The sequence below is a fragment of the Daphnia pulex genome, chromosome 6 (genome assembly GCF_021134715.1).
Source record: "Daphnia pulex isolate KAP4 chromosome 6, ASM2113471v1".
Taxonomy (NCBI): Eukaryota; Metazoa; Arthropoda; class Branchiopoda; order Diplostraca; family Daphniidae; genus Daphnia; species Daphnia pulex.
Window position 1 is genome coordinate 580,556 of NC_060022.1, and position 26,666 is coordinate 607,221.

The 26,666-nt window shown below is 43.9% G+C and overlaps 2 protein-coding genes across 3 annotated transcripts in view; one reads left to right on the forward strand and one right to left on the reverse strand.

The window, feature by feature from the left end:
• Window positions 1-26,666, forward strand: part of LOC124196545 (neuroligin-4, Y-linked-like) — a 42,263-nt gene that overhangs the window by 2,805 nt on the left and 12,792 nt on the right. Inside the window, exons 1-4 of one of the 2 annotated variants that reach the window (XM_046591683.1) lie at window positions 6,913-7,028; window positions 10,107-10,783; window positions 10,897-11,086; window positions 23,497-23,652. In XM_046591683.1, coding sequence (XP_046447639.1) covers window positions 10,517-10,783; window positions 10,897-11,086; window positions 23,497-23,652 — 613 coding nt within the window. In that variant the 5' untranslated portion in view covers window positions 6,913-7,028; window positions 10,107-10,516. Of the gene's footprint in view, window positions 1-6,912; window positions 7,029-10,106; window positions 10,784-10,896; window positions 11,087-23,496; window positions 23,653-26,666 lie in introns of those variants that run through there. The other variant, XM_046591682.1, reaches the window with a different exon arrangement.
• On the reverse strand, window positions 4,779-5,474 carry LOC124196132. Its single transcript, XM_046590946.1, has 3 exons — window positions 5,461-5,474; window positions 4,930-5,308; window positions 4,779-4,861 (listed from the first exon to the last, which is right to left on the reverse strand). The coding sequence occupies exons 1-3, from the start codon at window positions 5,472-5,474 to the stop codon at window positions 4,790-4,792; spliced, it is 465 nt and encodes a 154-aa protein (XP_046446902.1). The 3' UTR covers window positions 4,779-4,789.

Sequence of the window (26,666 nt, forward strand, 5' to 3'; positions counted from 1 at the left end):
TGTGTTGTGTGTAGATCCCATCCAATCTGAATGCGTGCCGGTATGTGTGTGTTGTGCTGTGTATAGCTCCAATTGAATGGTATCAGAGTCTATAGCGCGGAGAATGGCAGCAGCAGCAGCAGCAGCAGCGATGGAGGAGAAATGACAATTTGAATAGCTGGCTGGCTTTTCCCTCCGCAACTTTCAGCGTGTAATTGTAGACGACAAATAGGAGGAATAGAAGAGAATTGAAGAGAACTGGGAAGAAGGTCGTCCGATAAGCCAGCCACCACCACGCACAGCACAGCACAGCACACACAGAAGGAAGAAGAAGAAAAGCGGCGAGTGTAATGGAAGACAAGTCTCTGGAGGGAGAAAGAACAGCCAACATCAACGCACTCACAAAAGCGACCGAGGGGTAAAAGAGAAATACATCTATAGCTATAGACCAGACAAGAGTTATATGACGAATGAACCAACAGCATAGCCCCAATTTAAATTGGGCTGCTGGTTTATTCTATTTGCTGGAGCTGGAAGAATTGTGATGAGATCCTGGATCCTGGACAACTGCTGGACCAGCAGAGAAACAGATTCATTTTGATCTAGTCATGTTGACTATATCTCTCAACTATACGCAGCAGCTGCCCACGTTTTCATTGGTTTTCATCCCCTAACAAGATTGAACCGTTTGAACTATCCCATCCCCGTGGCTATAATAGTACGGTGAACATATTATATAGGGTGCGGCTGGAAAAGGGCAAACACGCACTGGCCGGCGAGTCCCATACAACCCATTGAAAATGGGCAAATGTGGACGTGTGAAATAGAAAAGCGCGGAATCTCTGCTTCTGCTGCCTTCGGCGCATTCTCTCTGAACTGTCAAAGGGAAAATAATAATGCCTATATAAAACAACAAGAAGAAAGGAATTTCAGAATGAGACAACGTCAGCATATAGCCAGCAGCCCTTTGCTTTTCGACTCTTTTCCCACTTTTTATCTATCTCTCTGTGATATCGACCTGTTTGTTTTGTTGCTTTGAATCGCTGCAATTCGGCACACGAGAAATCGAATAAGGAGAGGGCGTGACAATACCCCCACCCCCATATATCGAGTACACAAACACGCACACACAGCATGAGAGAGATGTGATCCAATAAGATACAGTCTACACACACTCCAGCCTGGTGTAGAAGCGTTTCCTATCGGAACTGGCAAGTGTATAGCCGAGAGAACGACAAGCTACAGCAGCACACAGTGGGCAGAATAAGAGTCTACTATATCTAACAGAAATAAAGGATCGTGTTTAGAGAGAGGGGAAATGCCGGTGTACAGAAATACAAGAGCGACGACACTGTATAAGAATGAAGAGCGCCGGATACATATAGGCGCAGCAGCGAAAGATTGGCGGCTTTAATGGCACTGCTGATGGGAAGAGAGCAAAGAGACACTGGAACTAATCAGTTGCTGTACAGCATCAGCACGCGTCACAGTCTTTATTCAGCGACAGATATATAGCGCCACGCTGTGTTTAGACGACAAAAAAAAAAGTCACAAGTATAGCCTCTCTGTGCCTATTACATCAAGGTTTGTTGAGATCAATTGACTTATTATTATATAACGGGACCTGCGCCGAGCGGACAATACAGCAGACAACAAGAGGCGAATGCGCTTTTCTAGATGACCTAAATAATAGGCGGAGGAGCGTATCATGCCTCCTATATTGTTTGATTTTCCGTCTTTGACTTTTTATTGGGGGACTTTTTCCCTTTTTGTCGGGAAACAATGCGCTGCCATTCATTGGCGAACAAAATGCCCTACACACACAAACGAAATATATGTATACAATACGATAATAAACGTCGATTACATTTACACCCATCACTATAAGACTCGCGTCTATATATCTAAGAAAATGATTGAAGAAAGTTTTCTGCCAAGTTTTCTTTTCTGTTCTGAAGGTCTGCAGCACTTCGTTATTTTGAAATAATCCGCTACCCTAGCAGCTAGCTGGCTGGCGTCAACTCTTATTCCTGCACATCCACTTATTTCCTATACACACATCTTCTAAACTTTTTTCTTTTTTCTTTTCAATTCCAACTGACTTTTTCGTTTGTTCAACTTTGATGGGAGTGGATGATCGGCTCGAAAAGTTTCAGTCAATGCATAACTTGGATCAGTTATTTTTAGTCGCTGCTCTTTTATCATTGTCGATTGGATGTACAGTACGGTTCCTTTTTGAAGAAAATAATAGTAGCTATATTATTTAAAAAAGCGTTTAAAGCATTCGTTGATTTTAATAACACAAATATCAGAACTCTCGACAACGCCGGATGTATATAGAATTCGAGTCTATCTATATAGTGTACTATATACGCCAGGCATGATTTTCGTGACGTTTGCCACTTGGAATTCAAAGTGACATAGACTCGACTATACGGTATAGGCTATATAGGAGGATCTCCATCTATTTCCTTCTCTTTCCATCTGAGGCTCTACTTGTTCTTCTTTGCGCTCTCGTTTCTCGCCGTCAATGTCGTCGACTCAGCCAAGGCTTACAGTCTTTATATATATATGTACAGTAGTCGTCTATAGCTTCTAGCCCTCCGCCACCACCATTTTGTCGCTGGCTGCATATTATAGGCCCCTGGTCACTTCCTTCTTCTTCTTCAGCGTCCAGCACGATCCTGTTTTGGTTTGTCAAAAAAAAAATAAAAAAAGAGAGAAAATAATAACAATAAAAAGAAGACGGGAGACAAGAGACTTTTACAAAAAACAAATAACATGATCCTATATACTACTACTGGATGGATCGGGTTGTCATCCTTTACTGGCCAAAGAAGGGGAAAGTATAAAGGGTCAAATAAGAAAACAAAAAACCAAAAGGGATAGCGCTGGCTATAGTGCTGGGCGGGTAGATATATCTCTAGCCATAAGGACGGACATAGGACGACAGAGCGGTGGCACGAAATTGGGATGATTTTTCATCATTCGTATCCTGGTGCTGCTGGACTCGCCGTGAAGCGACTGTCTGTAATTGCTGTCCGACGTCGTATATATGTAGTATTGAATCTATAAGACAACTAGACAGGCGATGAATAGATTCGAGCCGCGCGTATTATCCAATTGAATTAGGCAAAAGCAAAGTACAATTGGAAGGGAGTGAATGACGGGCTGAGGAGGCCAGCCAGCAAGAAGAAGAAAGAAAATCACCAAGAATGAAAAAAAAAAGTTGATCGATTGGTTCTCGGCGTTTTTGGCTCGTCAGTCGTCAACTCGTCACGCGGCCATTGTGCCGTAAAGAAACCCGTGCAGCAGAGCAGCCTGGCGCAGGGCCTTTGAGTGGGTGCGAGAGAGAGAGCTTTTACCGGGGATTTCCAACACCGGCAGTTTCCGGGTCAATTGATGCACAACCCCCCGACGACAACACATTCGCCGCGTCCATTAAACATTTGTGACACCTTTTTTTTATTATTTTCAAAAATCGCACGCAGCTGCACTATTGATTTTTCATCTTTTCTTTTTGGCGGGCTATTCGTAAACAGCATCACCCAAGCCGCCGAGAGAATACGAAATTGGCGCTGCGTGTGTTGTGTCGGATATAGGAGGAGAAATTGTTCGCATCGCCATAAGAAGAGTTTCTTGATTCACTTGCCTGTCTCTGCCATTTGTTGTTGGGTAGAGGCCGATGGATCCAAAAATCTTCAAATATTTCCTATATAGCTAGATAGCTCAAAACCCATTGGCAATTCTTGAACGAGATCGATGATCGGAACCGACCGCGTCCGCCGCCCAGTCTGCTGCGAGCAGCGGGAGAATTACACAATTGAACAACAACCCGGTATATACATATATAGTTACACAGATATGGCACAAGTGAAAATCGAACTCGGCTAGTTAGAAATGATATATAGGACGCGGGAGCTGCTGTGGAGAAGATACAAAAGGGAGGGCATCAGAGTGAAAGCCAGCGACGACGTGAGTAAACAAGGAAAACGCGCAGCACATCCATATTTGTGTTATTTGGTTCTTTTATTTAGTTGTTTTTTTCCGGCTGCTGTTCTATGTAGGAATAGCGTTCGCGACACACCGCACCCATCGCTTTTATAGAGTTGACTCAATAAAACTGCCGTTTCTGCTCCCACACTATGTCGACATCCGGCTTTTGGATTTATACTTCACTGACACGAACATACACACACACCACCGCCGCTTCATGATTTCATCCGCCGTCATCCGCCGGGTCGTCCGTGCGTCATCCCGTCCTGGGCTCGAGATATGATAGAGCTGACGCAGCAGCCAGCAGCCAAACAGCAGTTTTCTGTCGTCAGACAATCTGAAATTAGCAAAGCAAATAAGAAATGAAACAAGTACATATAAACTACAACAATCATGAAAAAGCTGCAGCCAATATAAGGAACTTATTCACAGCAGCGGTAGAATACTTACCTTAACATACTTTAGTGGGCCAGGATTACTTACAAGACGAAACTACTTACGAGCTTAACATACTTAAATAGTTTTTTCATACTTACATTTTGTAAGTAACGAGTAAGCATGTAAGTATGTGCCTCCAACATACTTACTTGAATAAAAGAAAAGCCTTCTGTAGGAATCGAACACGGATCTCTCGCATCACAGTCAGATGCTGATCCGCTGTGCCATTCTTGATATGATTTAACTAATTAAATAACCGTTATGAATCAACGGGGGGGTTTAGGACTTAGAGATTTTTATGTCCAAACATTATATTCAATTTTCTCTCCTAAAGCGGCGAGCATGTGCCCTTATTCATTTTTTTCACAAAAATGATTTACAGGAAAGCTGCTTTAAACTCGGTACTACCAGTTCCTTCAGTAGATATAAATAGGGCAGCAAATTTTTCCTACAATTAATGAAAAAAAGGAGTTATATTCCTTAAACAAGTAGTTTACATGTATTCTAGAGTTCTACCTGAACGATGGCCATATTTCTTGAATAATGCTCATGGATGGACTGAGAAACAAAGAGCAGGGCCTCGTAGGTCAGGAAATATCTTTGTCGCAACATAAGTAGCAAGCCAGCCTCCCATTCAAATTCACTAAACGCAGCACCATGAGTGAAAAGGAGGGATTCCATTTCACGATGAGCAGCAGGAACCAAATTTTGCTGGCCAAAATGTTGGGGTTGTTGTTCGTGATCAAAATCATGCCTATCTTCAGCTGATGATTGTTCAAGACCAGCCCTGACGCCATCAGTTGTGTTACTACTAGCAATAACAACATCTTCAATGGACGTGGGATCACTAGCCTCGTCGACTAACAAGTTGAATCCAGTAGTCGATATATATAGACTAAGCTCAATCAAATTTCAAAAGTGAGCAAAAGTACAAGTACAAAGTACAAGTATGTTATTAGCTGTTTAAGTATGTATACGACGAAAATAAGTATGAAAAATAGGTATAAGTATGTTCGTCCAATATACTTACAAATTTACAATACTTACAAATAGTTGAACATACTTACAACTCCCTAAACTACTTGATATTTAAAAAAGATAGTGCTTGCAAGTATGAAAATGAGTTGTAAGTACGTTAAAAAATATTTCAAGTAGGAAATTTTCCAAATTAAGTATGAAAAAAGCCCTACTTGACAAATTCAGTACTTTTAACCTACTAACATACTGGAAATTAAGTATGTTACCGCTGCTGTGTTGTGTTTTTTAAGTTTCAACATTGTCACTGGGCAACGACTGCTGGGCTACCCAGGCGCAATCATGCCCTTTGGCGGTTTCTAAATACAAATGTCAGAGTCGCCGAAAAAGTGGCGGTTACATTTAACGATCCAGCAGCTAGGCAGCCGATATTCGAAAAGGATCCGCAATTTGTCTGCCGGAGGCTACAGCAGACGATAAAAGCCGAGTGTGTATGAATAAATAATTCCAAACGTCACTTTTACTTATTCGTCGCGATGTGGGGGTGTGTGTGTGCCGTATAGAGAGTCACTTGTGTTTAAATTTCCTATTCAAGTCGCGCGGCCATCATTGAAACGCCCAAAAGGGGGACCCCCGGAGAAAGCCTCGGCTGCCCAAATGGTTGCACGACCGCCTTCGTTATTCCCATACAGACGACGTCTTCAATGAATAATCGGCACGGGCAGCAGGAAGCGGCGACGAGAAGCTTTTGAACTCCGGCTGTCATAAAGCAATCCAGTCCCCCAGCCGACGTTGTTTGCTGGACATTTTCTACCCATTCCGAGGCATTTGACTGTTTAAATGCCAAGTCAATCAAGCGTCGCATTTAAAGAGTCTAGCTCAGCAGACCTCCCGTTTCACATCAAGCGCCGAATTCTTGTTAGACTATTCACAAATATTTTAGCCAAGAAAATGTCAACAGATGTGACTGGATATGTAATGACAGGGTTAGCGAACGTCATCAGGGCTGGCTTCTTCATTCGTAATGCATATGTATTCGTGCTGGCTCTTTTCCCACTGGTCATTTTCGAAAATGGCGCGAATTCAGCAGACGTCGAATGTGTGACATTTGGGTAAAATGAAATTTCTGTGTGTGTCTTTTTCAAATTTATTTATTCCCATTTCAATGTAATTTACAACTACTATCAGAATTTCACATTCCAACATTCAAATACTTGTTTGTTTACTTTTCTAAGAATGTTGATTTGTGATTGGCAGTTGTCACTTCCCTACCCCACTACTTTTCTCATCCCCTCCGTCCCCGAATTTCTACGCCCACGATGCATTGAATTTTTAATTAAATTTATAATTAAATCAGAATTGTGGGAGGATTGTCAGTAAATTAAGGAATTTAATTAAACAAATTTGTTTGGTATTTATTTTGGAAAAAGAAAAAATATATTTAACTTTTGTTGGAAATATTGCAACAAAGCTTCGGTTCCCAGTTGATTCATAGAGCCCTCAGGTCTCAACCCTCACCTCATTGTCATTCGTATTTTCGATGATGGAGGAGAGAGGCTGTCTATTTTCGCGCACATTTTCGCGGGTTTTTTCCTACCTGTTGGTGTGGCGCCAACACAATTGGATCTTTTCTATTTTGAGTAAGTTGTATTTCATTTTACTTGTTAGTTTTTGTTTCCAATCGTTTTTCAACCGACGTAAACTATTCTAGTTATCGCATTCAGTAATAGAGTCAAGTGAAAGGGTAGAAAAATTCAAGTATATAAGGGTATCACTGGTCTAGTGGATTCGCAGAACAGTTTTTCATACTGCCAGCTCTTTTTTTTTTGTTCACCGTGGCATTTCAAGAAATAAGTTTGACAAATTCTTTCCATATTCACATGCACCGGTCAGTGAAAGATGGTTGCCATTCTCTGCTCTGATATTCTATAAATTCATAAGGTGGCCAGTGGCTCGCAGTCCTTGTTGAACTTTCACACTTCTCTTCTCTCGATGAAACTTTTTTGGATCTTTGCCTTTTCCCTCCTTTTTGTCTCGTGTAACATCAACAAGAAAATGAAGTTGTTTTAAAAGCTGTTTGTCAATCGGAAACATCAAGTCAGAGAAAATGGATCCATATCTGTAAAGAAACACAAACAAGGAAAAGGTTAGACACTCTTGTGTGTACGTGATGCTCTCGTTCAACATTGGGGAACACAGCAAAGTCGATTCGTACATTGATGCGTCAGACAAAGTAAGTCAACACGGATTGTTCAAATTTCAAACGACTCGTTCGTTTAATCGCACAGGAGAAACAGCGTGATGAAGCTCATCTAATATAGACTTGTCGACAAACACAATTTTAGTTGCGAATTCTAAACATCAAAGTATAGTCGACATTTTGTTTTATTTCGTGTGTCTCAGTGAAGTCGAGACGACGCTCGATCCGGTTGCTCAAGGCGACGAAAAAGAAAAAATCCTGGGCGACGTTGATAGATTGTGAAGTTGGACGCCAAGTGAAGCAGGAGCGACTTCCGTAATAGTATGGCGGATCTATACGAACACACACAACAACAAAAAAGAGACTTGCTCAGCAGTAGCTTGCCGGACATGTAGCGACTAGAAACGGAGACAGGAAGAATCAAAGTGCAGGGCTTTTTTCGCATCTTTTTTCTTTCTCCTGCTGGACGTTCCGGTGAGAGTTTTTTAGGAGAGGGGCGTGTTGTTGTCGTGTATTATTGAGAACTACTATGGGAAAAAAAAAGCCGAGAGAGAGAGATAAGAAAAAGGCTGAAGAAAAATCAGAAGCGATGGTGGTAGTATAAAGTCGTCGTGCTTTTTTGTTTGTAAGAGTTTCTTCATTTTGTATTCTACGGTATACTTTTTACTTGCCTTCTTATGATTTTTCTTTTTATATACTGCTGTATATATCCTCGTCTCTTTTCATGCGCTAGCTGTATTCTTTTTTTTCCGCCTTCACATGTACTTAACATTTTTCTACGTCTTCCGGGGGGTCCCAACTGGGATACGTCTTGCAACTCGGCCGTGTCGCAATTCTAACAACCCCCTTTTGATCGATATTTTATGTCTAAACGGTCTGTCGCTCCGGCCGCCGCCGCCCCCTTAAAATATATAGATCCTTCATATAAATTCCACTTTTGAGATGAGGTGTTTGCTCCTCCTGCCGGGCCAAAAAGGTGGCTGCCTTTCTGAATAATAATAACAGTTCGTATGCATATACAGCTCTTTTCATTCCCTTTCTTTCTTTTCCCCCAAAGCCGATCTATTTTACTTTCGCACAGCCACATAGAGGAGGATATATAAGTGGGCTGTATAAGGCATCGATCCAAGACCGTAGAGACGCAGCCAACCTCCGACTATACAAAAGAATTATTTTGTTGTATGGGAAAAAATTGCACTCCCGGATGACTAAAGGCCACTAAAGAAATTTATTCACAGGCGGTTGATTTCATTCCTGTGCATCGCAGGAGCCCAAACTCTCCGTGATGCATATTCACCGGGAGGAAAACGAACGTCTAGCATTGTTCGCTGGAATCTCGCGCCCACGCCTATTACGTACCCAACCTGCGGCCGATTTGGTTAGTTCCGAACGCCAAACTCTCAGGGAAAGTGCTTCAGGGCATCGGTTGAACCTAGACCAATTCAATTCATTCCCTAAACATTAACAAGTTCACTCGATCAGGGCTAATACGTGCTGCTAAATTACCAAAACTCGGTAATTGCAAATCGTAGTCAATAAGAACACGTCAAATTGCCATCAGAGCTGTTCCAAACTTTTTGATGTTTCTCCCGAGTGTTCCCTGGTAAGATCCTGATGGCAATAATTGACATGATTAAGGGAGCCGTCTGTCAAGAAGCGTTCGCCAAACCATTCATTTCATTCATGCCATTATCAACATTTATATTATAGCTCTAAGGTTATTATTAAAAATTTTGAATAGGAGTGCTGATGTCCCATTCGTACGGAATGGCACCATCAGCTGCGATTCTATCGATTTCTTTTCATCTTTATTTTCTTTCTTTCCGTTTTCCTTCAAAAAAAAAAAAAAGAAAATGAAACGAAGAAATTTTCGAAGAAGATTGTTAGTCAAGTCATGGCAATTTTACGCTGGCTGAATTCTCGACAAAGAAAAATAAATCCATTTTGATTTCGTATCTTTCTCAACGTATCTTACGTCCAGAACAGCGTGACGTCGCATCGAGTTCTAGCGTGTGTCTCCGATCGTCAAATAAGTCCAATCGCACTGGCGACAGACTGAACGAGAAATCGGCAGCCAGCGCCATTATTGTTTGTTGGACCTCTTATATTTGGCTGTGTCCGGAATGGCAGATAGCTGCTAATATAGCCCAACTTTTATATATTATATAAAGGATGTCGTCTCGGGCAAGACGTGACTGTCCAAGACGAACCGGCTTCCTATAATAATGGCTATATAGAAAGAAAATGACTTAACGATGGCTCCCGGCTGCCTGGTATCCATGCCCACATAATTGCTTCGTAATATCTTTTAAACTTGTTTGTGTTTTGTTTTCAAATATTAACGACTGGTGATTTGGTAACTTTTCCGATGTAAACACAAGCTCATTGTTAATTGGAGAAGTTGATCTGGCATTATAACATTGATGCTGTGCCTGCTGTGCACAACTATTACCCTCGTAAGTAGCTGTGATGATATAACTAAAAACCTTTTTTTTTTTTGTTTGTCTTTCCCCAACAGAACGACCTCGTTTCCAGAGCAACTGCTGTGCAGCAGCTTCCATGACAAACGTGAAACTTTAGACGTGCCGGAAAGTCAGTGATGAAACTATCGCCAATACTATTTATATTGGCTGCTGGCTCACATACTTGGATAAGTGTTTCCGTTACGAGTTCATCGAGCGTCAGTTGCGGACCGATCAACAAGTGCCAGTGACTGGTGAATGTTTGTCTTTGGTGCCGAATTTCAAAGAACTGCGGCCCGTCAGAGATCGAGTGACAGGAGAACCATATCAGTGTCATCATCGCTGGCTCTTGGGCAATCGATCAATAGCCGCCCATTATACACAGTGTAATCGATCTAGAGCTTATAGCCTCACCCAAGTAACTCGACCGTTTCATTCGTCTTCTGTGCCAACCCCCGCGTCAGTCATGACGATGAAACGGGCCGTGTGCGGCCCGTTCGTCTTACTTCAAACTCTAGTTCTGTTTCAACTGGCCTTTGGCGGGATGGCAATATCCGTTGGGAAAACCTCGCCCGGTCCGAGTGTCAAGACGCGCTACGGTCTCGTCCAAGGTCTCATTGTGTCCATGCCGAGTCCTCTGGGACCCATTGAGGTCTTCCTGGGCATTCCGTACGCTACGCCGCCGGTGGGCATCAACCGCTTCAGTCCGACACGCAACCCGCAAACTTGGCCGGTAGGTAGTAGATGGGCTAGCCTTCCGTGTGTTGTTAAAAGTGCATGCAGTTTCCATTTGATGTATAGATAGCACATAGAGCGATGACAATAATCTGATCTATTCTATTCCAGGGGAACCGAATGGCCGATCGGCACGGCCCAGCTTGCCCGCAACGTTTCCCCACCAACTTGGCCAACGAAACCGAGTCTCTCAAGTTGATGTCGAGGGCCCGGCGAGACTACCTCCTCCACGTCGAGCAATCGCTGGCCAAGAATCAGAGCGAGGACTGTCTTCATCTCAACATCTACGCTCCATTCCAGGGTAAGTGGTCGGTTTTCGTTTACTCTCTCTCCCGGGCATTCAGAAACTCGTGCAGTATATATAGTATATAGCATACTGTATATATACATACAGTATAAGTAAACCCCATCGACGTCAATCTATTTCTCGACTGTCCCGATGCAAGTTTGAAGAATAAAGTGGTCGGATGATTAAGGAAAGATGCCCGGACGCTTTCCAATCCATCCAAAGTTTCAGCGTGAAAATTCGGCGAATGCTTTCCGTTTTCTCTCCAAGCGACTTACCAGTCAACAAAGTGAACTTCCAAGAACTTTGCAATCTATAAAGATGTGTACAATGGAGAGAGAACGTTTCATTCCTGGCTGGGTGAACTCTTTATCTCCAGAGAGAGAGCGCTAGAAAAGAGCTGCTGCTATCTCTCCACGCGAGTGTCGTTTGCATTTTCCCCCCTCTTGCGGGAGTAATATCTTTTGCATCGAAATGGAATAAAAACCTCGCCAGCAGTCGTTGATGAGCTAGAACGAAGTCCCGATAGAATCTATAGAGATGTTAGGGAGTGACAGTACTGTCTAAATACACTCGCAATGTCTGTGCGAGTATCACGAAATCCCAATTGAAGCTTGGAGGAGAGACGTTGCACTCACTTGGGATTGGCTTGATGTTTGCTGTTAAAAGAGAAGAGCCACACACACACAGACAGATGTAGAGTATATAATGATGATGATGCGCACATATCTACGTAGCCAGCTGCCAGCAGATAGCTCTAAACGAGGGTTTTCTTTTTTACGATCGATCCGTTCATTATTACGTGGACAGTGCGGACCATCCCTTCTCGATACGTCAGGAGATGCTCACAAATTCACGACGCGCGCTTATTGCGGTAAACGCTGTCGAAAATCAACGACGGACCCGGGGTGCAGGTTTTTGTGCTCGGTTTAAAAAAATGTCGCCCTTTAGGTTGATTTTCGAACGAGACTCTAGTGATTGGGCGTGTCACTTGCACGATCCTTGATTGCTGTCCTCTTGATGCGTTCTCGTTCTTTTTTTGGTTGTATTTTCACGATTTTCTATCCGTCCTTTTTGTTTGCTGATTGCCTTTTCTCGACAACAGCCAATAGAAAAGTGCTTTAATGCGGGTTCTTTGTCAAGAGGCGACGAGGAGACTTCTCTCTCTTCTCCTTTGATTCTTCCACTCTACTAGTGAAAATCCGCTGGTGGTATCTAGCGCCTGCCTTAATTGGCACGGTTTCTCATTAGCGCTATCACGATTGCCCTCTTTTTCCACCCTCTCGAGCGAAGACTGGTGGGGTTTTCATCCCCCCACCTAATTCACGCGGGCACAACAAAGATCCGACCCGTTTGTGTGTTTCTCCCTCCCTCCTTTTTTTTCTCTCTCTCTCTTCTCCGCTTACGGTTAAAGTATAGTAGATACATATCCGTGCGCTGCAGGCCAACTCACCGGAGACTCACTCAGTTAAGAGGGCCGAAGTTGTCGGTTAAAAGGAGAGCGCGGGTGTTGTCGGCGTTCATCATCCCTCCTTGCACACAACTACTGCGCCGGTTTCACGTATTACACCGTCGAGCACTATATTTACTGTACATGGAAACCGTATTCTTTTTTCTCCGTCGAGGTACACGTGAAAGAGGCAAGAAGTTGTGTATTGCTTTGATCTTTCTGACGTTTGTCCTCCTAGCTTTCTTCTCTCGCTAACTCTCTGCGCCTTTCTTTTTATACAGCAGCCAGCCAGCCAGCCCTGCTCGTATAATGCACATACTTCGTGCAGACTCTCTTTGTTCATTTGTTCTCGCAGAAATAAATGGGAAAGACTTCTGGGGCTCTATATAGTCGGAAAAAAAAGGAAGTTTGGGGGGTTGGTCTCTAGTTAAGAGGAGGCCCCACACACCGCGCCACCTTTTTCTTTTTCTTCCGCCATTCCATTCTATTCCGTCTTTTCTTTTTTTAAAACACATTTTCCCTTTCATCTCTTATGGACTATATTTATATTTTTGGCTCTTTCTCTCTCTCTTAGACTTCTTTGTTTCTTTGTAGCGCCCATACTCTGGCGACTGCAACCAACCAACCGTTGCCAAGGTAATAGAGAAAACGATAAATCCACCCGACTGCTGCTGCTGCTGCTGCCGAGCGCTATATAGACCCGTTACCATACATATATATACTGCGGAGGAGAACAGTCGCGCGGCTGCGGAATCGTACATTTCATTAAGGCACTCGCGTGATGAGGTCGCCGCCATGTACAGCAGCAGCAGAAGTATATAGTAGATGGGAGGTGAGCGTCTGGCGTGTAACGGCTCCAACGTGAACAGACTCTCAAATAGCGAGTGAAGGACGGGTGGGAGTAGTCGAGGAGTCTGGGTCCTGTGTTTGCGACTGATGTGAACGAAATGGCGACAAAATACTCATTTTGCCAAAGGGGCTTCAAGTTTGCCAATAGCTCCGGACTGTCTGACCTTTGGCTAAAATAGAACGTAGAGGAGAGAGAAAAGCAAGTGGAAAGAAGATATGAGTAGGGGGGGGGTTGCTATTGGGTTGATGGCTCTAATGGAATTGCTAAGGATAAGAGAGAGGGAAAGATCCACTACGTCACTCCAATCTTCTTGGCCGTGTAGAGAGAGAAACGCGGGTCCCGGCGTCCAGGCAACTTCTTGAGCTCCCTCGTACGCTTCCCTAATCGTTTTTCACGCTTGCTCGCAATCCACATCCGCCGCCCCCCCCTTACTATGTATCTATATATGTACTCTATACCTACCTATACATGTATAGGGTACACATGTAGTGCGCGCTCTATATTCATTTAGAGAAGTTCAAAGGAAAAGTGATACGGGGAACACTTAGTAAGAATCGGCTGGACGGGAGGGAATATTGGCTTCGACATTGCTGCACAGGCTTTTTGTAGTATTTTCCTCAATTTTTCATCTCTCGTCGGAGAAAGAAAAAATAAACGCTCGAAAAATCAATAGATGATGCACAAACAGGGGGGGGGGGTCACTTTTTTCAGGTCCAGATCTATAGTTGATAAGGGCAGGCTTTCGTCAGAAATGCAATATTAAGTCGACAACAATAGCACAATGTCGAGAAGAAAGTTGGAGAGAAAATGGCGAAATCGGGAAGGAAAAGTATAGGAAATGACGCCTGCGACTTTCACTGGCTGACTGACTGCCGCCATCGGTTGCTTTTATATTATAATATCGGCTCAAGTATATATAAAGAATGACCACTATATATCGAGGAAAAGAATGGGTGGATGTTGTTCGCGGTTGAGAGCTTTTTCTCATATCTCGATGAAGCGGATCGGCGGACCTCATCCGCTGCGTCATGTCGCCAGCGACAAAAGGGCAGCAGCAGAAGGGAACGGGGCCGGGACGGGACGGGTCCGAGTCCCGTCCGCCCAGAAATTGTGTGTGTGTGTCTATATGTCGGTCATCACTCGAGTCCAGGAGCTATTGTCGACACGTCGACGACAGATAGTAAATGCACGCATCTTTTGTTGTCCGAGTGGGCCCCAAAGCTTTTCTTTACAGATGCTCTTGGTTTTCTTTCCTTCCATTGACCAATGATGTTGTACTTTCTTCGCCGACATATTGTACAGACTCTTGTATGGGCCTAGACTGCCGGGCACTTCTTCGAATTCCAATTCGGTAGTATGCCTTGCTTTATATATGTCTCATTCATCGGCGACTCTCTCTCTCGCCTAGGGCATCGATTGGGATTGTGGGCGTTACCAGAACTAAACGACGGGAGAAAACAAGTAAAAAGGCGAACCGGGACTGTGCTGCCTTGAAAGCAAAAGTGTAAATATTTCACGCCGCTATAGTTGTTATTATTGTTCTCCTCTTGATTGTACCTCTTTCGCTTCGTCCTGCATAAAACCTGAAACCTTCCTTGAATTCTTGGGCCTGGACCAAGTGGAGAGGTGCCCTATATATACGCCTCTTGTATTATGCACGCAACATCTAGTATACAGTAGGGCATAAGTGGTAGGGTAGGGGAATATTAGAGGAGTCGTTGATCACGTTTCTTCATCTCTACCTCTCTGGCGACTTTTCGACAAAAGGAAAAGCATTTCATTGTTCTGTTAAAGATGCGAGGGCTTCGCTGCAATTATATCGTGAATAATACAATACGAAAAGCCCCGTAAAGGCCAGACAACGTGTGTGTGTACCGTGTGCACTGTGTGTGCTGTACTACATAATGAAAGGGAATCATTTCGTTATGGTTGCGCAGCAGCAGCAGCCGCTATGCAGGTTTCTCGTAAACATTCGACCCCGTCCACTAGAGAGAAAGTCGAAAAAAAAAAGTTATCAGAAGCAGTTCCCAGTTGGAGCAAAGTCATTTCTCCGAATCTGATACGACGTTTTTTCTAAAAAAATTCAGATGAACTTTATACGTGGTACACTTTTAGTTCCCAAGCCCTCCCCCTCAAAACCCAGTGAATTTCATCGCACGGGTTATTTTCCTTTGATAGACTGTATACATACGATGTAGAGTCGGGACTGAGGTAAACTTTTTCTTAACATTAATATCAGGCAGCTGTTATATAATGCGGGATTTTTTTATTTTTCCAGCGTACTTTTCTTGTTGTATTGTGCCAAATAGGGTGTCATAGTGTCCAAGTTTCCTTTAGATTGCGCAGCCTCGCAATACCCAATCAAGATGTTGCCATCGCGGCCCTTGCGGATATAATGTGGCTTCCACTTTTCTATGTTACACACAAACTCAGATAGGCAGTCACATCACGAAAATACAAAAAAATAAAATGATGGATGAGGGAAACTTTGTGTACTATACACAGACGTAAATATACGGCGAGGCAAACGCATCACTATACGGATGCGGAGTTTCGCAACTCCCCTACCAAAAGAAAAATCTACTCGTTTCTTTCTTCCTCTTCATCATCATCATTTTCCACGAAAGGAGAAAGGCGGATGAACAGGGAACCGCAAAGCGAATATACGCGGTGTGCAGCAGCAGCACACAACAGCTAGCTAGCCCACCCAGTTTTATAGGTGACGTGGCAATCGCCTGATTTACGATCGACCCAGACCTCTCCTCTTTTTGTGCAATAGACTTCCGTTGGCGATGGGCTGGTCTGTCGGCCGCCCAGTGCCTATACTACGGCTGGCTTTCAAGTAATATTACAAGAGGAAGAAGAAGGGTCCCTCTGCTGCCTGCAACTTGTTCTGTTTTTCACGTATTGGTCCCCGAACGAAGAAGCTGGACGACCTGTCCCCGCTCACATCTCATAAATCCTTCGTCCTCTACTTTTATTTCCGACTTTTCTCTTTGCGGTCGGCCGTATATCCTTCTCTCTGTGAAGGTCCCGCATCTCATACCAATGGCGCCTTTCGTTTGAATAAGCCCAGGCTTTTGTAAAGGCAGCACCTTTTCACGGTTGCGTCATCGCGAACCGGGGGGGGGGGGGGCGGAAGGAATTCATCAGAGGAGACGGTCGTTGTTGTAAATGATTAGCGCGGGAAAGATGCGGTGTATTCGTAATCGAAAAATTAACGGGTCCGCTGTTGATGTGCAAAATGTATTAATACCGCCGTTACTCATTAAACGAGAAATCCCCTTTCGAGGAAAACCAACGTACACCGCATCAGCCTCGACTGTAAATATCAATAAGGTTCTTGCCATTTGGCTTGAAACTTTTACAAATTTCATAACGGCCGCAACCGAAAGCAAACCGACATGTAATTACAGTTGTGTATTTCAAAGGGCTTTGCCCTGCCTCCCCTCGTAAACCAACAGGAAGCATAGGGTACGATTTAGACGTTAGGTCACGTGATTTACTACTAGAATGCAGCGGGTGAACGTCAGATTAAGTCCGGGGATATGACTAACGCCAATCTTGCTAGCGAAATCTCTATTCATTTCAAACACGCACCCCTCCTACTAAAAAAGGCCTCGACCATGTGATCAGTTTTGAGCTGTACACAACGACCCCAATCGTCCTCATTCCTATGCGAAAAACAAGGCAACTTTTTAAATTGAATTTGACTTTTCTTTACCAATTTAAGAACATGTTTTGTAGATCCATTTGAATAACGAATTAACTCGTTAATTATCAAAAATGCAGTGTTGTTTGAAATACGTTTTGGCGCAGGCGCCGGCCATTTGAACTGGGGGAAAAAGAATAACTGTCTAAAGAAATCGACCCGAGTAAAAATAGGATTTTGCTGTTTTTTCCTTTTTGAAACTGAAGATGTCCGTTGGCGATTCGAGTGTGTTTGAATTAGAGGCTGGATGGACAGTGTGCTGGTGCCGGCAGCAACCGCAATGCGCGCAAATGGTGAGGCAATGCAGTACACCCAGTAGCCAGTAAGGCTCCAACTCTGAGGGCTGGAAAAGAGAATACAACGAAATATAATGGGCGAGTAAAAAGAAAACAAAACAAAAAACAACGTTAGATAGGAGCCAGTAGTAGGTTTGATCTTGGTAGAAAGAAAGAAACAAGTTTCAGTCATGTCTGTTGAACAAGATTAGATTCTCTTTGCTCTTTCCTCGCAGCGCCGCTCGCTCCTGTCTATGTACACAAAAGTCGCTCCTTGCACACACACACACATTTCCTTTTGGAACATGAGTATAAGCAGCAAGCTTGTGAAAAAGAAAGGGGGGTAAAGGCGCTGTTAGCGAAAAATAGCGCATTCATCGCCACGAATTCTCGACGATTCTTGTCCGACAAAAGGTTTTTGGTAGCCATTATTTGGTGGGGGGTACGACCTGTGCCACTACCGCAGGATATGCCCTTGTCGTCCTTCAATGTCGGGTTCGTCGAGTCTCGATTTGTAAACTACTTTGGAGATGTGCTGGGTGTGGTGGTGGTAGATGCATAGTAACGGCACGCGTAGCCGATCAGAGTTGTGCACGGAGGATGACGTCGCTCTCACATGTATTTAAGCCCTTTGGGAACTGTTTTTCAGGGCAGTTGAAGACGAGTTGCCACACACACACACACACAGAAAAAGAAGAAGATGGTGCGTATATACAAGAAAGGGAAGCCTAAGTAGCAGGCTAGATAGTGACGACCGACTTAGCGATAGAAATGTACAGTCACGCCTAGTATACAAACAGCGTCTAGCATCTCTCGCAGTCTTCCTAGGATCCCTATTGGGATTTTGACGTAGTTTTGGCTGTAGGGGGGGTGGGGGGAGAAGACACAAGTCGGCGCAACATCCAATTATCCCTCCCGATAGTCGGTAATACTCGACTACGCTGGCCATAGAGTGCCGAGTTTGGGAGAGTAGTACCGGTACTCTATGCAACTCGGTCTGCGAGTTGTTGCTGCCAGAGTTAGCGGTCGGATGGAGGAAAGCCTCAGTCTGATGTTTATAGAGAGAGCAGCTGCACGTCAGCTTCTCTATAGTTGCTGATCATTCAGAGAGAAATAAATTTATCAAGTTGAATAATTCATCGATCTATTCACAATTCCCGAATGAATCGAGGTCGCGGGGATCATCTTCTTTTCTTTCTTTTATAGAAACCAAGAAAATAGAGCCGATGAAATAAAAACTGATTCAAACTGACGTTGCATGGTGGATCACTTTTCCTTTTTCGTTTCTGCTCTTGAAAGATGAGGGCAATCATAAAAGAAAAAAAAAGGTTAGACATTCACTGGCACAGTTTCTTACCCATTTTTTCCCCCCTTGTTATCACGCACCAAGAAATGTTGGCTGGACCAGCAGGGTTCTGTGTGTGTGTGTGTTATTCTTGTGTCGTCAGTCGCGCCCGGTTGAATTATGGAAAGTTGAGCCGTTGCGGTGCATTGGGTCTGGCGGCTTGCGTACCAACACGAGCCGCCACAGAGCCAGCAAAAGAGCCGTGGGTGACGAAGATGAATCCATCCGGCCAGCTAGCAACACAAGGGGCTATATAATGCCGTCACGGCCTTTCTTTTATGCTCGGCTGGTTTATCCGTCAGCCCACCAAAACAGTGTTTCGCCCCTCGACGGGCCGCCTCCTGCTTATAGGCTGGTTGACTTGTAAATGAACCATATACCAGCACAGCAAAGCGAAAGAGAGGAAGAAATAGAAATAAATAAATAAAATTGGAGTATCTTTTAGAATAAATCAGAGCGGCCTGCACGATTGCGAGGGCGTGTGATATAATACCAATCGCTGGAAGGTGCCCAAGAAATCCCTTTGATTCGTGCCCCGTATTAATTCGCTTTAAATTAAAATTGTAATGATCAAAAACGCCAATAGTAAATACAGTCAAAGGGAAGATCTCTTTCGAATGGATCCAAATGAGGGCGATGAGGCAAAGAAAACAATAAACCCCACCGTGACTAGAATATCTCGCGATCCTTTCATCTACAACTGTGGTTCAAGAAACATCAGAAAAATCCCGAAAGGTAGCCGGAAACAGGAGCGTTTAAAGGGGGACAAAAAGAAGCCAGGAAAAAAATTGGATGAAAGTAAATATTTGAGATGGCAAGAAAATGGAAAGGCTGAACTAAAAAGAGACAGAGAGAAAGAGAAATGAGACTTGACAGAGACAGAAGGCTGTTAGAGAAACGAGGAAGGAGAAAGACAATAAAGAGCACCCGGCAGTCAGCAGCAGCAGCAGCGGGTGGACAGTAGAGGGGGTTTGGGGAGAAGACGGAAAAGGGCTCGGGGACAAATCACGGTTTGTTGTTCAACTTCTTCTTCCCTCCCGCTATTTCCCTGCTGGGACAGTTGTATGTATACTACATAAGGCCGTTCAGGAAACGGCACGTTGTCGCTCCTTATATTCTTCTTTTTTGTTTTGTTTTGTTTTCTGTGCTCAGTTTCAACAAGAACGTTCACTTCCTTCTATCTTTTAGAATAAAGCGGACGCTTGAAATGTATATATACCATCCCACCTTGAACATTGGTGGGCAGAGGGGGGAGAGATTTACGGAGAAGCGGGAATATCGTTCAAGGCGAGAGTCGAGCCGAGGGACGAAGCGTGAAAGTGTCGCAAAGGGGCCAGAGCAGAGAAAAGAGAATGAATGGGCACAGAGTAGAGGTATATATATATGGTAGGCGAGTACATATACTATCCAACTGTGGGGTCCGACTCTATTATTATTTGAAATATTATACACGCTGTGTTAATAGCAGGCCCTTATAAACGTCTACACACTGTTGGATCCGTATAATATACTAGGCAATACTACTGCGTCTACTTCGTAGTCCCCCCAAAAGAATAAACTGCTGCCACTGCTAGGGAAGAAGAAAAAAGCGTCTAACAGTTAAAAAGAGAAAGGATAGAAATTTATTTTGAAGCGAGCTCTTTCGCGTTTATATAGCTGCCTCGTGTTAGACTCGGCTCCGTTGTTTATCGAGGAATGAGACAGCAGCACGCAGCGGCAGCAAATAACCACCACCCACCAGCAGCCATTCAATTTGTCTTTGACTCAGCAGCCAAGCCAGTGAAAGAGAAAAAAGGAAAAACGAAAAAGTGAAACGAGTTTTTCTTCTTCACGGGCGGAACCCATTTGTCTCCATTCCCCAACTCGCGGTATAAATAATCTAAGCCGAGCGATGCCTCGACTGCAAATTAGCCTATTAATAAATAGCTCTATAGCATTCTATCCTTTCAAAAAAATAAGATCATACACCACCGCTTTGTCATCTCCGGAGCTAGCGTTCTTTTAGGCTTGTATCGTCGTCATCTGTGATCTATTTTTATTTACAATCAACATCAAATTGAGTTTTATGATACGTCTTACTGCTCCAACAGTCACCCGATGAATGGAAACTAATAGGTCCTTTTTTATTACATGTATAGATTCGCCCTATAGTTCATGTGTGATGGTGGTATTCAGTCTATTAACTTGACAGCACTGAAGAGTCAGTTGCATCAAAGCCAATACCATCAAATAGTTGTGAAAAGAATTGTTCCTGGCCATCAGCCAGATCATGGCTAACATGTAACGGAAATACGCAGCAGCAGAATGTGTGGAAGAAGAAAAAGTTTTCTTTTCTTTTTTGCCGGTTCTATCGCGTTTTTGATGAGGTCAAGACGGCCAAAGTAAAACACACCCCAAAACAAATAGCGAGTCAACACAGAGTATTATACATCTTAGAGTCAGCTGCGGTGGATGATTCGGGCCCCACCCATTAGCAGGCGTCGTTCTCTTTTTCTCCGCGTGCAGCGTACTACTACTACTCTTGAAGGATCGATCGTCAGATTGGATTATCAGTCCAAAGGGGCAAACAGCGCAGCCAACATCAGTCTCTTCTTACAAGCAGCCAGCAGCCCACCATAAATAAATAAGAAAAAGTCTAAAGAGAATCAAAAAGGCATCGCATTTCCTATGTCCACCCCAACAGTTATTAGGTTGACAAATCGGACGCGTTAGCAAAGGAAAACCCAGAAAGGCAAAAAAATAAATAAATAAGAGACGAGCCGACAGAAGAGTCATTGCAGGCACTGGATTGATGTCCCCAGAGAACAAATCAGAATCCATCCAACAAACCCGAAATTCTTCAATCACGTAGTATTGCAGTTGAAGCTGCTATACTGAAATGAAGTAGACAAAAAAAAGTGGGTCAGATTTATCTGTAGAAGAGCAGCAGCAGTAGCGCGCCCAGTGTCTATATAACGCATATACTGCATGTTTATCAATTGATCGGCGCTTCCAGTGGATTCTCAACCGTGCACTATATCTAGACACAACACGCTTCGATATAACCATCATATATAGCGCCGGGTTCAGTATATATACTCAGACTCAACTCGATTTACACCTTGGGAAAGACTTAATATTCCTCGTCTGTTTGCCGCACTAGCGGAGGATCAATACCTTTATCGGGGCTCTACAGTGCACAGTTAGACGCACACAGACAAGTAGCACTGGGTAGTCTCTGTGAGGCGAGTACTTAGATATCCGTATATCCGACAGATACATCTAGGACGTGGGTTGGCTGATGCCGTATGTGTTGTGTGTTGCCTGCCGAGATTCAGCGGCTGCAGGAGAATAATTCGCGTATCAGTGGCCTGTTTTTAGACCCCCAGCGTGTATTATAGCCTAATGTATACATTATGCCGTGTTTGCTCTCTCTTCTTATCCGCATTTCCTTTGATACCGGGCGCTGGTCTCTGCTTGATGCGATCCTCGCAGTTTTAATTGGAAGCCAAATGGAACGAAAAGATCGCGCTCTTTTCGCTCTCTCCCACATATACTCTGATCATCTGTATACACAAGAGGCAAAAAAAAAAAGAAAAAGAAAAAGGGACGTCTAGAAGCGAAGATGGTGGTGGTGGTGGTGGCGGCAGAGCCTTGATTGCTAACTGCAAGCGCGTGACGTAAAATAGGGTCTGCACGCGAGTCGAACGGCACACATTAAAGGCGCTAGACTGCTCGGCTCTGGGCTACACCTATAGATGCTGCTACAATCTGTGCAGCCTCTTCTTTTTCCCCTTTTCTGATTCTCCTTTAAATAAATGTTGGAGATAAACCGTGTGGGTTAAAGAATGGAGCACAATGGCGGCATAGATTCGAGCATCGGGTCACTCCAATCCCACAGAAGGAACAAATTAGCCGTGCTTGAACGATTAAAGAGACGTGGGCGAGCAGATCAGCCAATATATACAAGACAGCAACTTCTCAAGATCTTGCTCAGACGGTTATATGGTTGGCAAGCCAAAGACTTGATTAGATAACATTGAATCATCAGCAATGCGCCTATAGGCTATTTTATCGTGGATGGAGGGAAATTCGACTTATAACTTCTATACGATTTTATGGCTATGGGCCTTTATTTTTCACCATTTGATTTATCCAGTAAGAATTTCTTGGACTAGGCTTGATTTGGTTTGCACGGTTGCCTTTGCAAGAATCCCGCCACTCGTCATTGTTGGGTTCGCCCGTGTCTCATCTCCGACGTGAAATCGAATCGAGATTAATTTATTATTATTGACCTAAAAGATATGAAGCGAGTTGATTTCGGTATTGGACACTAGTCCAGTCCAACTATACACGGCGGTGTGTATAGCTCATGGTCCTGCCTTAGCAGTAACTTTTTCTATTTCTTCTCCTTTGGCTGCGTTGCCGACAAGACCAATGCCCAATGGCTGTATGGAGCTCTGATCCATTTGGAATTCGTGTCACGCTAAATCACGATCGCTGACTGGTTTACGGATATGGCTGGCGAATAATAATAATAAGCAAGGGGGAAAAAAGTTAGGCAACTCGAATGAATGGCTACTATTCTGGAATATACACGCAATGTCGTTCTCTTTTTTCTCTCTGGCCATATTTCAGCAGACAGTCAAAGTTGCACTGGACCAAATTTATTCGTTTAGATGCCATAGCACTAACGTGATTATTTCGCTGAATATTATTATACTACTACAAGAAACTTTGTCATTCATTTACCACCCTCTCTCTCTCTGTATATGTATAATATTGAATTTTTATTTTCTCTTTCACGTTTACAGGTCGACCAGTCAACACGGTGGATCGCCTTCCGGTCATCGTCTTCATCCACGGCGAATCGTTCGACTGGGGCTCCAGCCATCTCTACGATGGTTCCGTCCTGGCCAGTTACGCAAACGTCGTCGTCGTCACCCTCAACTTTCGACTCGGTGTTTTAGGTAACCACAGTTTTTCCTTACACGTAATTATATATGCCAGGGCATTCTGATCTCGAATACGTCGCCACATCCAATTTCCTTCTTGTTTGGCCATCCCCTCCGGGCCCGTGATGTAATCGAAACAATGTTCTATATCCTACCATCGATTGTTGCACAAGGTCGCTAGGACAAATGTCTATGGGCAACTTCCTAGACGGGAGGAGGGGGGAATGGAATCTAAAACGCCCGTAATACCTTCACTATCGTTCGTCTCTGATGCAACACACAGATCTCCTTATAGATGGAAAGAGACTCCCGCACCAAGATAAAGCATCCATTGCGATTGCGCTCGATAAGAAGCGATTGTTTTGAGTTTTGTGCTACCAGCTGTGTCATAGGATATCTAGTTAGGTTGGAACGTTTTGTTTTGGCAAATGAAAGCAAGCCGACACGTAGATATGTTAGAAAGAAGAAGAAAGGCGACAACGGATGCGTTTGAATAGTTGCAACTTGGCATTTAATGGAGCATGGGTGTGTCAACACTCGAACGGCTCTTAACACCACTTGGCTAGACAAGATCTCAACCAGAACCACTCGACTGTGAGCGCTACACTGATGATGGCCTTAATTTAGCGCGACGAAAGATTCATATCCAATTGTTGGAGCCACAGCATCATCGAATGCTCGATCAGTTATTTCGCTGCAGAGCACGATGGGGCAAGGCTGAATGCCCAAGGCGAGTCATGTCGACATTTATCTGATGGTAATGTACCGCAGACCCCAAAAAGGGCGGATAGCAATCGGGACCCGACAAATAAGACAAATCCATCTCTGGTAGACATATATGGGATTATGGGCACTAATGACAAGTTCACTGTGTATCTTGTATACTTTGGCGAGCTACTGAGGAGTCCCTTTAATCGGGTTACGATTTCTCCTTATTGGAAGCTTCGCAAATGATGAATCCCCTAATTTATTTCGCTGCATTTCGCTCGTCAGTTTAGTAGCGATGTAATATCGGGACCCCAATGTGGAATGTCTATGTTGTCGCTCTTGTATACCCAGGGTGGCAAGAAGGAACGCGTCGACATCTATAGTAGAGTTGTAATTCCTCTTGCACACGAGGAACAACAACGAGCACGCAAAAAAAGGGGGGGGATGGAATGGGTCGGAGAGAGGGCTCTTGGCGGTGGCAAATGGGGCCCGGCGAAGAAAAATCGATGTTTAATATCCATCATCTTGGCTCGATTGTCAGCTATTAAATCGGCTTAGACGGCCAACAGCATATATATATATAGTTATAGTGTATATACTATATAGCCGAGGATATATATATAATATCGCTGCTTCTATCTTTCGTCTCCCGTATATACCGCGCAGCACTATAGTTACTATATAGAGCAGTGGCGCACTCAAAGGCTTGGCTCTCTACTATATCGTCGGGTCCGACGAGGGCACCATTAGGATCGGGCATTGATTGATCGCCCGGGAGATTCCTTTTTCTTCTCCCCTTTTTTCATCATCATTTCTTTTCTCTCTCTCACTCCCCGTGTATAGTCCACACACACACACACTTGTGCTTCTTTTTTTTCTTTTCTTTCTTGTTGTGCCCTTCTGTTTTCCCTTTCTCTCTTCCTCATCTTCTTTCACACACAATCGCCGCTGCTGCTATACAATTCCACTGGTAAACTTGATCCCCCCACAAAAAACGACAGGTTTTTTTTTCCTTTTCTTTTTCTATTCGTTTTAGACTATTTACTTGCTAACGCTGTACTGAAACAAACGCACAAAGAAATCGTTCGTTAAGACGGCTGTCGCTTTTTTTACTTGCATACAGTGCGCCCACGCACTAAGCTAAAAGGGGGGAAAAGGTCGACAGTGTAGTCTTTGTAGACCCATCAACGAGTCGTCCAATCATGAAATGGCAGATTGAGAGCAGCATCAAAGGGCGTTGGCCTTTGCCTTATCCTTTTCACTTTCCTCTCCACTCGCTGGTATTTCTCGCAACTATATATACGTAATACGGACGGTGGTATACATATCTATGCGTACACTTCAGTCAAACAGCCGAACGCTGAAAGCATAGAAGAGAGGATCGTAAAAGAAATCAGAAGGAAACAAAAAACATGGAGATGGGGGGGGAGCGTGATCGCTCAGCAGCGGTAGTCTTTGCTAGTTCTTCTTTCCTTCATCCGCCTCTGATTCGTCTTGTTGGTTTGTTTTTGTTTGTTTTGGGTTATGCCAAGGGTCTATACTTCGCCCTGAAATCATAGCAATCGAAGCAAAAGGCTGCAGAGAGACCTAAGGGGAAGAAAAAAAACCGACGTGCCCTTTTTTGGGATGCTGAGACACGTGTCACCACAGATTGGAATAGAGGCTGGTAATAAGCGGCTGCGCAGCAGTATCCAGTCAGCTGTGATGGAGACCATCTATCTATCGAGTGAAAGGGGATCGCGGATAAGGCGGACCGGTTATTTGTCAGATTTCCGTGACGCTACGTCAGCAATATGCCAAAAAATTTCTTTTTACATCATACCATCATTTTTGAGACTACGTAATGTGGCTCCGTGATGTTCAATCGATGGACGTGCGAAATGAAAGTTGAATTTTCCCCCCGACGGATTAGAAATATCTCGATTCAATTATCTGTATATACGACCCCAAATTATCTTTGATTCGCCTTTTTGATTTCCTGTGATTCGTTTCTCATTCCTTTTCCTCGGTTCAAATGAATTTCCAAGTTGGACCGAACATTCCATTCAATTTGGCTGGTTCGGCTTGCAGCTCTGCCATGGCGAACCGGGGTGGAAAAGGAAGAAAGTCATAGAATCAGATTACCGGAGCAATACTCGCAAGAAAACAATATAAAAGAGGTCGAATAAAAGATGCACAATATCAATTACTTGACTGCAGCTACATATACTAGCTGCCACCGATATACGGCCACCGGCTCGGTAATCAAGTTTGCGAGTTCCAAGTATATCAGTCCTCGATTGGGCGGAATGCGACGGACGAGGATCCGTAATATCGAACTC